Raw genomic sequence first — 11,211 nt, 5'->3', positions numbered from 1 at the left:
AGACATACAAAACTATTGATATTGGACTATTTTTAACCTATCAAATCATCAATTTCAGGTAGCTGAACCTAATAACACATTCCAAATATAGTCTCCTTCCACCACTCCCAGTACATTTCTTCAAAAGCAGTCTATGAGACATTTTAAATTCTAAATGGGAACTCATTTTCTGCCACTATTCCTCCAGATCCCTAAATTTTATGGCCATGACATTTCCAGTCTCAGAAGCATTTTTATAGACAATCCTAACAATTCTTACATTGGTTCCTAGTAGTTTCTCTGCACTCTAGAGAAATGAACTCCAGGGCAGAGAGGCTGCTCTAAGGCAATGGATAATCACAGGAAATGGTGAGGACTGGAAGTTTACATTAAGCTCCTGGCAGCATCTCAGCAACTTCCGGGATTGGTTGTGGCATCCCTTCCCCAGATTTTCTATAAACATGCTTTCTCAACTCTTGCTGAGTTTGCAAATGTGCCAACAGAGCCCTGCTGGTCACTGTTATTGGCAGTTATTTGTTTTATCAGAAGGGAAAGGCACACAAATGCACAGGCTTGCAGAATGCAAAGGCCAACTGGGTACAGTTCCATTTTGACTCTGATTTTTCCCTTCATGAGCCTGTAAACTCGTTTGGAGCTTTGGTCTTTTCCAGGGTCGGTGATGTATCCTCAAATATTTGCATGTGCACAGAAGGACATAGGCCACCCTCATACTATATCACGTCTCTTTAGAAGTTTTGATAATAAATACAAACATCCAAACATCATCTTATTGTATGGCACATGGAAATTTTAATTATTCTTCTTTGTCTCAGAATTTCAACTGATTGCCAAAGAAGACCTATGATAATCTGGGAACATATAATTTATTCAGCATCTTACTCTGAACACAGTTAATGAGTGTCTCAGATTCACCCTCATTAGAAGGGTTTTCTCCAAAAGACTGCTTCAAATTTTAGAATGAATTTTGCCATCTTAATGGCAATGTCTATATTAATAAGAGACATAATCTAAAAAGAACATAGGAAAACAAACAAAAAAACAACCAGACTGTCATTTATTAATACAAATTTATATAGTGGCATATACTATTGGAGAAATCAGAAATTCATAACACACAAATTCATATTGGAAATACAAAAATCATTTGAGAGTCAAGAAATCAGGTTGACAGCACCACAAATGTTTACTCAGTCTGAGCAGGTGTATAGTATCCAAGAATAACAAATACCTATAGCAGACTGAGACTGAATATCATAAGACTGTGCAAACACATTCCAACACTATTTCCCACCCAACAATAGAATCTGCAGGAGTCCTCTAGGAGGCCTGGGGTACAATAAAAGGGCAGCGAGGCAGAAAAAATGGTGCAGACCATTCTTTCTTTTAACCTTCACAGCCAGCATATAATAGCAAGTAGCAACCACTGAGAGTTGTTTGTTCCTTCTCACTTGAAGGCAAGATATAAAAGGTTAGTAAAACACACACAAGGCATTAGTGAGCAAATCAGAGAAATTGAAAGCAGAGCTTTGACTGAAATATAATCCACATTAGTCAGCAAATTACTTGATTCCTATGATGAAGTATGAAACAAACCAAATGAATAATTCTACATCAAAGGGGTATAGCTCATCTCCACGTCTCTTAACACTATTTAACAAGTGTGCATCCACTAGAGAAGTACTGGCATTCAATAACGTACATGTAGAAAGGGGGGCAGAAATACTGCAAGGGCTTTCCTTTCACACACAGTTTCGTATCTCACTCTTACCCTTGTCATTTCAAACCTTGTACGTGGCAGTTGCTGGGAGCACTCTGGGGCTCAGTCTTTAGTCCTTCCCACTCTAGCTTCCTTCTGCCACCTCTGCACTCTTCCCATGCAATGTCCTATTCAGCAGTAATGGAAGGGGTGTGCAAGAAGAATATTTGGGCAAATGGAAAGTTGCTGCTTTAATGTGTAAGCATTCTGGCACTTGGAGCAGTTACACAGTTACAAATAATGGACCAAATGAAAATTCCCTCTACAAATTAGCATTCACTCTCTAGGTTATTCTGGAGATTCTGTGCCCTGCCTGATCAGCTCTCCAGCCATGAGATACCAATTGTGGGTGTCCATGAGGCTGATTTAGGAGTTCTGCCCTGAATTGCCCAACCTGGTCTTAAGTAGCATCTCACCAGTCAGGACTTTCAGACTCTGGGCTCACCCCAATTCATTCTCTCCTGAAAACCTGACACTCATTTCAGAATGCTAAATCAGATTTTCCTCTAAATCTCCTGTTCTGGATGCCAATTCATAATCTCATCTCCTGCTGATACATTATTATGAATTTTCTGTTCATGCTTCCTTAGGACCACTGCCAGAGTCGTGCCTTTGTAAAGCGGTGTTTCTTTGCTCCAAGTAAAAGATTATCTCATAATCCAAGTAGAGAAGATAATTGTTTTACTCTCTCCTCCTTTGTGATATTGCCACCATACTCTCTCACTTTCCCTTCCTAAATTTATTCCCCTATCATTCACCCATGACACTATTCATTCATTCATTCAACAAATATTTCTGGAGTGCTTGTTACACGCAAGGCACTGCTGAAGAATGAAAGGCGCGGCTCACAAAGGTCCTACTTTCAAGGATCTTGGAGTCTCACAGAGCTGCCTAGAACCTTTCACAGTTCATCCTTTCTAGCTTTTCGTAGCGAAATGTTACGAGTTTGGAATGTTCTCAAAGAGCTTGAGTCATTCTCATACATATGTTACACAATGTGAAGGCTCCGTTATTTGCTTGGTGACTGTGGTGTGCCATGCATCAGAAGAGGACATGTCTTTTACTCTTGAATGATGAAATTGTGCCTCCAATTCAAAACAACATGGCATGCATGCTTATGTTTCTGCCAAGAAGGCAGAAACAAGAGAAACAGAAGCAAGCTGTGTGTAGCCTACACAAAATAGTTAAGCTGAGGCTTGAACACTAAATTATTTTAGAGCCATGTATTCATGGCCTTGTCATGTGCTGATATGGTAAAAATAATTGCCTGAGCTACCAGAAAAGAACCCCTCAAAGAGAAATCCCTGAAATACTGCACCAGGAACAGTGCCTCTGTCTGCTGTGTCTCACACAGCAAGGAGAACCAGCATGTGTCTCTTAAGTCTGATTTCACCCCAACCTTGGCTTTCTCCTAATTTGCCTTATTCAAATGAATCACTTACTCTCCAGAAGCACTAACACAATAAAAACCCATAGCTAGCAAAGCACATGGATTGTCTATTACGGGACTGGGCAAAGCCTGGAGTAGCAGGAAAGTGTGGTGGGTTTTCTTTAAAGCATTTATGGCAATGTTGAATTAAAAGGCCATAGTACATTGATCTGTTTTGCAGCATCCTTGGTCAGGGAGGGATGTCTCAGTGCCACATAAACCAGTTGAGAACAAAGACACCTCCCTGGGGTGAAGGGCATCACTGCCAGGCCCCTCCTTAACTTGGGTTTCAGTCTCCCACTTTGTAGGAGGGAGTTCTCTGTGCCTGAGGAGGCGGAGGCTCCCATGGTTTTCAGAGGATTCTACTTTAGCACATTGAAATCCCCAGGTAAAAAGGGCTCTGGAAAAGCAAAGTACAATTAGAGGCCAAGGAGCATACACTGTCAAGTGGAAATCATGAGCAAATATATGTGTTGTGTCGATTAGTAGAATTTTTAATGGAATCTGGGTGTCAGCAGTTCATACTCTGCTGTCTGGGGGCTGAGGAAAAGCCCTGTAGGAGAAAGCTGGGACTGGGGGAGGGAACCAAAGGCCCTGTACCTACTTCTTCTCTCTGAGATCTGCCATGGTACACTACCCAGTCCTCTCATCTGCATCTGCTAACCTAATTGGTCGACTCCTGTCCTGATACTAAAGTATTTGTTTTCTAAGACCAGCCTTACAGAAGGAGCTGTGTACAGCTGTTGACACTATCACAGGGATCTATGGAAATCACTCTAGTACTCTGGGGGTCTCAGTGGTTCTTCATTGAATGAGGTAGCTCAGTTGTGAGTTGATGCATGTGATGTGTGCCGTCTGCCACTCAAAGCTATAGTTTTCCCTTTTTTATCTGTGAGATTATAAAAATACCAGTATTTCCCCCCATTTTATAAAAATGATTTTAGAAAAAAATACACACAGGTCTCCTCCATTAAACTTCTGTTCCATCTTGTAAATTGTTGTGAACTCTGACCTCTAGATTCAGTCTTTTTACTTTAGCACCTTTGAAAATGTAAGCCGCCTCAGGCTCGCTCAGGATGTTGATGTTCCGCACAGTGCAGTACTGTCTATTCACGTTCTTCTCCACGCGGTCCGGGTGCCTCTTGGGCACTTCTACCTTAGTATTCAGAGGATATTCCTCCAAAATGTCCTCTGCGGGCTTCTTCTTCCTCTGTTTCTGGCATTTCCTGTTGATGAAACAAGCCACCAAAAACACCAGAAGTAGAAGCATGATCGCAGCCAGAGCACTGCCAATGGACGCCCCAGTCTGTGATAGGGACGCAGCTACCGCTGGCTCTTGCATCTCCAGATTCAGGGACTTCATATTGGTGCCATTCTTGACTTGGTCTCCTTCATTATCATAGATGAGGGAATCATCAAGGGTCAGCCGGCCACTGGGCTCCACCAGGTCCCTTCGGTTGCGTCTGAGTGGAGCTGTGAGAGAGCGCTGGACCCGGGGCCCTGAGATGGTATCGGGGCCAATGATGTAGATGACCTGGAGATACCACTGGTGTCCTGCTTCCACCTGCAGGGGGACAAACCGAACATGTCGTTCTTGCCCACAGAACACCTCTGAAGAAAGGAAATGGAAGGATAATTGCCACTATATGCCTTGATAGATAACTGATTTCCAGAAAAGCATTAGCAATGGTTGGTGTTTACTAATACATAGAGAACTGAACCAAATATGGGTTATATTTTATTTCCAAATTAAGATGATCTTAAGTTAGCTATTCACATTCTTTTTTTTGTTTCCCTATGTGTACACGGAATAGCCTAAGGAATTATCTTTCATGGTCTCTTTCGCTAAGTGAAGGTTTATATTTGTCTGTCTTTATTGATAGCAGTGAAATAATAGCATTAAAAACCACATTTATTTATAGTGACCTTCAATTATGTTATGTCAATTTACTATTTATTGGTGAACTTCAGCGAAAATGGAGTCATTCAACAAAATATTCACTAAACATATACTGTGTGCATAATACACAGATACGTGACAAACATTTTCTAAACACTTTCTGGATCAGGCTATATCATCAAGTATTTTATCTCCCCCTCATCTTTCTCCATTAAAACCCTTCATGGTTTTGAAATAACTTCTGAAGTGTGATAATAGTTCTGAAGGGTCATAGATTAATATTTGGAGACAGAAAAAAAGTGAAATTTGATCTTGAAAATTCATGTTCATTGCTGAGACTTAAGGTATTTTTGTTTATCAAATAGTAGTAATTCTTGCCATTCTAAATTGCTGTATCGTATTATGATTTTGTTAAATGTTTTTCATATGTCTGTGAAAATCAGCTGGTCTAGCATAGAACCAAAAAGGGATGCAATATAAAATAACTTAGGAAAAAGTGGAGTGTCACATGCAGCCATGATGTGCACAGTGACAAGTGACTATATGCAAATTAAATAATTGTGTAATTGTTTTGGTCTACTGGGGATACACGTGAAAATTTTGGGTGGGCGATAAGCTTAACAATAATAAGAAAAGATCTGCCAGCAAGAATGGCAGAATGATGAAGAATCCAGAGATGTTGCAGTCCTCCTCCTTTTTTTTTTTTCAAGCTTTAAAATAGACTTGGTCTTAAGCTTCTGTTCTTCTCACCAAACTCACCTTATAGAGTGCATCTACTTTTAGAGTAAATCCATCCACACCTGGCATGCTACTGACCACATGGAAATCAGGCAACTCAGAGGCAAAGTGAGCCTCAAAAGGCACATCATGGAAGTACTTATCAGTTACCTCTGGCTGATTGCGGTCCTAGGATTTCAGAAAAAAGAAAAGCAAGATTTAGAAAGATGGTTCCACTATATTGGTAGGTGGCAGTGACTGGGAAGAGAAAAGTACTCATCACTCCTGGCTTTAGGTTGGGTTGGGAGAGTGTGTGTTGCGAAGCCCTCTCCTTAAGTCAGTGGCTGCCTGATATGCTTTGGCTGTGTCCCCGCCAATCTCATCTTGAATTATAGTTCCTATAATCTGCATGTGTCATGGGAGGGACCTGGTGGCAAGTAATTGAATCATGGGGGCAGTTACCTCCATGGTGTTCTTGTGATAGTGAGTGAGTTTTCATGAGATCTGATGGTTTTTTAAGAGGCTTTTTCCCCTTTGCTCAGCACTTCTCCTTGCTGCCGCCATGTGAAGAAGGACATATTTGCTTCTCCTTCTGCTACGATTGTAAGTCTCCTGAGGCCTCCCCAGCCATGCTGAACTGTGAGTCAATGAAACCTCTTTCCTTTATAAATTACCCAGTTTCAGGCATGTCGTTGTTAGCAGCGTGAGAACAGACTAATACACTACCTCCGGGAACCCACTGTCCTTTTCAAAAAGGACATGCAGTGGCTTTTGTGATCTCCAAATGCAAAAAGTGGGCTATTCTAGCCCAATAATTCTCAAGTTATTTGGTCTCAGGACCCTTTACACACTTAAAAATCAAGGACCCCAGAGAGTTTTTATGTGTCTTACATCTATCAACATTTGCTGTGTTAAAAATTAAACCTGAAAAAATTCTAAGTGTTTACTTATTAATTCATTTTAAACTGACAAGAAACTCGTTACATGTTAAGTAAGATATTTTTTAGTGAAAATACCTAAATTCATTCCCTCCCCCAATAAAGAGAGCTGGCAATGTTTTACATTTTTGTAATCTCAGGGAAAAAACTGGATTCTCATAACTGCTTCTGAATTCAATCAGTTGTGATATGCAGTTTTGTCTAAAGTGTATGAAGAAAATCTGGCCTCATAAAGCTATGCAGTTAATAGCTTTTTCAAATAATTATGGCTTTTTTTTTTTTTTTTTGAGACAGGGTCTCGTTTTGTTGCCCAGGCTGGAGTGCAGTGGTGCAATCTTGGCTCACTGCATCCTTGACCTCCCAGGCTCAAGTGATTTCTCACCTCAGCCTCCCAAGTAGCTGTGACTACAAGTGCATGCCACCAAGCCCAGTTAATTTTCAAATCTTTTTTTGTAGATATGGGGTCTCCTTATGTTTCTCAGGCTTGTCTTAAAATCCTAAGCTTAAGTGATTCTCCCACCTCAGCCTCCCAAAGTGTTGAGATTACAGGCATGAGCCACCCACACCCTGCCTCTTTTTTGATACTAAATCAAAACTTGGTGAGTGGTTATTTTTTAAAGATTCATTACAATGTGGAATCTGAAGTTGTATTGATAAACTTTTTAAACTCTCTAAACTTGTGAGGGAATAAGTATGAAAAAAAAAAAAGCATCATCATCATATTATTTTGAAAGTAATTTTGACTCTGTAGACTCCCTGAAAGAATATGGGGACACTCCAGGTCTCTGAACCACACTCTGAGAAACACTGGCCTGGAGTTTCCTCTTCCTAGAACGTCAATAGAAGCTTGTCTTGTTACCCACCATAACCACCACATATATACTAGTATTTAGCTGATCTGAAAGACACAACAACACAAACATATATAGAGAGGAAACTCTCAAGAGTGGGCTCTATCTACTTTAGGGAGAAGTCATAGCTGAGGAAATCTGCTCAAGTGTCTGCTCTTTCACACTAATAGGGAGAACACTTAGCATACCAACAGCAGGAATCTGTGTTTTAGGTGTTTGTTTGGCTGAATGCATCCATACTGGGGCCCTTCATTGTAGATTGTCCCCGTGGGATCAAAGAAAGGTACATAGCCATCCTTGCCCGTACAAAGATAGACTTTCTCCAGCTGAAGTTTGTAAGCAGAATTAAGGTTTTGTTCTGGATTCCAAAGTACTCGGCCATAAAGGATTTGACCTGAAAAGATTGAAAGGCATTAATTAGGTCAGACTTTAAGATGAAAGAAAAACAAATGTCAAGGGTTGAAATGGTTAAACATGCTCCCTTAGAGTGAAAAGCACCTTTCTATGAAGAGCTCCATGATTCCATGTGCCCCTAAAATACTCATTTATTCATTTATTGCTTTTTTATTCTTTTCTTTTTTTCTCTGAGTTTTCTTGCTAGGGAACATTTATTGCTTCTTTTTTTTTTTTTTCAATAAGCATTAATTAAGCATTTAAGGGAAACAAAGTATTCTGTTATGCATAGGGGATACCAAGGTGTGTGAGATGCAGTTGAGAGGGTGGAAACAAACACAAAGTGATTGATTAAAATAGCTCACATTTATCGAACTTATACTACTTGCCAGGTACTATACCAAGTCCTCTCATGCAATAACTTATATAGTGCTCACAGTTTTGCAGATGAGAAACTTGGCACTGAGTGGGGCTAAGTGATTTGCTGAAGGTCACAAAGCAAGCAAATGGTGAGGGTGGGATTCCAAGTCAAGGTACTATGCTCTCAAACCAAACCACCACAATACCCTATTAATCACCCAAATGCTATACTGTTACATTCTATAATAGAGGAAGGTATGTCATGTTAAGAGAGCATGAAACCAAGTACAGAAATCTGCCTAGGGAATGGTATGGAAGGATTTCAAGACAGTTGATATTTGAGCAGTATCCTGAAACACACGTAGGCATTTGTCAGACAGTGCATTTGGGGTGGGAGTGAGAGGCAGGAGAGAACATTCTAGGCAAAAAAAAAAAAAAAAAAAAAAAAAGTCCATGTACAAATTACTGAATGCTTCAAGGGTGTAAGTCCTGGTGTAGGCATTATTTCCTATGTGTTGGTTATGGCACCAAGCTCTTTACATGCAACTAACTTACTTAATCCTACCAAGAGCCCAAAATATAGCTTCAATTATTATTCCCATTTTAGTAACTTATTCAAGGTTTCACAGCAATGATTTGGCGGTAGGAGGATTTTGGAATTAGCACAAATCCAGCTAATTCCAAATGCTCATCCCAAACATTTACTATGTGGTGCTAAGTAAGTCAGTGTGACAAGAGTGGAGGATGTATAGAAGCTCTGGCAGGAGAGGCTCCTGGGGAGATAGACAAACCGTGCTGAGGAGGCTGGACTTAAATATATAAGTAACAAGAAACACTGGAGGGTTTTAAGCAAAAACATAATAACACACTTGGGCCTTAGAAACATGGCGAATGGGTCAAGGACAAAGAGACTTCAGTCACAGAGACCTGGTAGGGGCTATTTTAATCCTCTAGTTAGAGATAGACATCTAAAATATAGCTGTGAGGCAAGAGGATGAACTCAAGAAATGTCTAGGAATCAGATTCCACTCATCTTAATGATAGATGGGACGTGGGATGTAGGAAGGGGAAGTTGAGGATAACCCTGAGATTTTTGGTTGGGGCACACAGAGGATGGTGATGCAGTCAGTAGGGTAGCAGATGTGGGAGGACCATGCTTGGAAGGAGACAAGTACAGTCTCAGGCATCTCTAGGTGTCTGAAAGACATGCTGCTTGGAGAGCTTCGGTAGTTTCATATCTGCATATGGAAACATAGAAATGAAGCTCGGAGAGATCCAGGATGAGGTCAAATCAAGTGGCCGCAGAACAGTAGGAGTATACGAAGTTCAGGGTAAAGGGATGGCCCAAGCCATGGGGATGACCAGAGGCAGCACTCAGAGTAGGAATAGAATGAGCCAAGCATGGAACCTGGGGACACTAACACGGAAGGGGCAGAGGATGGAGGCCAGGGACAGGAGAGTGAGAAGGAGTCATCTGAGAGGCAAGATGGTGTCAGATGAAGCTGATGCAAAGGAAACCCAACAGGAAAAAAGTGCTAGAATGCATCGATTTGGTGTCATTGACAAGAGAAAGATAGGATAGAATCCAGCCTGTGGCAAATGGATGGAGAAGTGACCATGAAGTGAGCCATTTCCAGCAGAGAAAGCATGATGGAGAACATACATGTTTGGCATTCCTTTGAGACTGGGAGGCAATGGGGTTGGAGAGTTGAGAAAATAACTGACCCAGAGTTAGACGATGTGCTAGAATCTGATCGGAAACTCCAGTCTTCTTGCTACTTAGACCATTGCTTTTCCATGACATCACATTGCCAATCATTACAGTGCCAAGTGTGTGATTTGATTTTGAAACAGCATGAAATGGGCCTGTTCCTTGATTCTATCCTGGCTGTCCTGGAACCAACCCTGGGGGATCTTTACTGGGGAGCTGACTGAGAGCTTATGAGCAGAGATGCCCGTCCAGCAACTTACCAAAAGCTTCTCAGGCAGAGCCTCCTTCTGCAGGTGGAGAAAGCAACTTACCTTTTGAAAAGGCTCCTTTGTAATCCATTTCTGCCAGTGACATATCAGATGTATTGGGATCCATTAGGAACACCTTCTCATTATTGCAGAGCTGAAATTCAGTGTTAAGTGAATACACAACTGGCACAGGGCGGTTGGTCTGCTGGAATGCAATGGGTATCAGGAATCTAAACGCAAGGAGAAACAAGAGCTCTTTGAGAGCAGGGTCAGCGTTGCATATGTCATTTGAGTCACCCTCCCTTCCCCACCTTCCTCAGGATTGTACACAGAGATTTGTTGTGGGCACTGAATATTCACAGAATAAAGGGATGTGTATGGTAAAACGACTTTATTTGGTTGTTATTTCTTTTGAACAGAAATAATTAATCTTAAAAAATAATTAATTAGTCTTTAGACTCTGGTATCCTTTGCTTTTTTTGGCCCTTTCACTCTGGGGGCTCCCAGAATTGCTCTTTGACTTCTAAAGCACTCCCTGCTTTGGAGCGCAGCTAGATTTCTTCCCAGAGCTGCATGCTGTGAGGTTTTGACTCTTTCGATCTGATCAAATTTTAGTTATCCATGTCTCACTTTCGGGACTTGCTGAGCGTTACTCTCTTGCCTTGCTCTGTGTGCCTACCTCCCCAGCCTTCTTCCTGAACCCCTTCCTTCCGTGTCTCCTTCTGGCAGATAAGGGCTCCCCAAGGCTCAGTTCTGGGACCCACTCTTGCCTTCCTGTGCTGGCTCCACAGCCTTCTTCTGGGTGCTGCTTCTGTCAATGCTCCTTCCTGGCTTGAGTAGGGCTCCCCAAGGCTCAGTTCTGGGACCTTCTTTCCTTGCTCTGTGTGCCCTAGCTCCCCAGCCTTCTT

At 41.5% G+C, this 11,211-nt stretch overlaps 1 protein-coding gene across 5 annotated transcripts in view; it reads right to left on the bottom strand.

Moving 5' to 3' along the window:
* Nucleotides 1-1,040: 1,040 nt before the first annotated feature.
* Nucleotides 1,041-11,211, bottom strand: part of FRAS1 (Fraser extracellular matrix complex subunit 1) — a 453,697-nt gene continuing 443,526 nt past the window's right edge. For all 5 annotated transcript variants that reach the window (XM_031664538.1, XM_031664536.1, XM_031664537.1 and 2 more), the window contains 4 exons: nt 10,367-10,533; nt 7,780-7,985; nt 5,845-5,991; nt 1,041-4,749 (listed from right to left, as the gene is read on the bottom strand). In XM_031664538.1, the coding sequence (XP_031520398.1) occupies nt 4,156-4,749; nt 5,845-5,991; nt 7,780-7,985; nt 10,367-10,533 (1,114 nt within the window). In that variant the 3' untranslated portion in view covers nt 1,041-4,155. The remainder of the gene's footprint in view (nt 4,750-5,844; nt 5,992-7,779; nt 7,986-10,366; nt 10,534-11,211) is intronic.

Source organism: Papio anubis, chromosome 3 (genome assembly GCF_008728515.1).
Source record: "Papio anubis isolate 15944 chromosome 3, Panubis1.0, whole genome shotgun sequence".
Classification (NCBI taxonomy): domain Eukaryota; kingdom Metazoa; phylum Chordata; class Mammalia; order Primates; family Cercopithecidae; genus Papio; species Papio anubis.
This window is presented reverse-complemented; position numbering and strand designations above follow the sequence as displayed.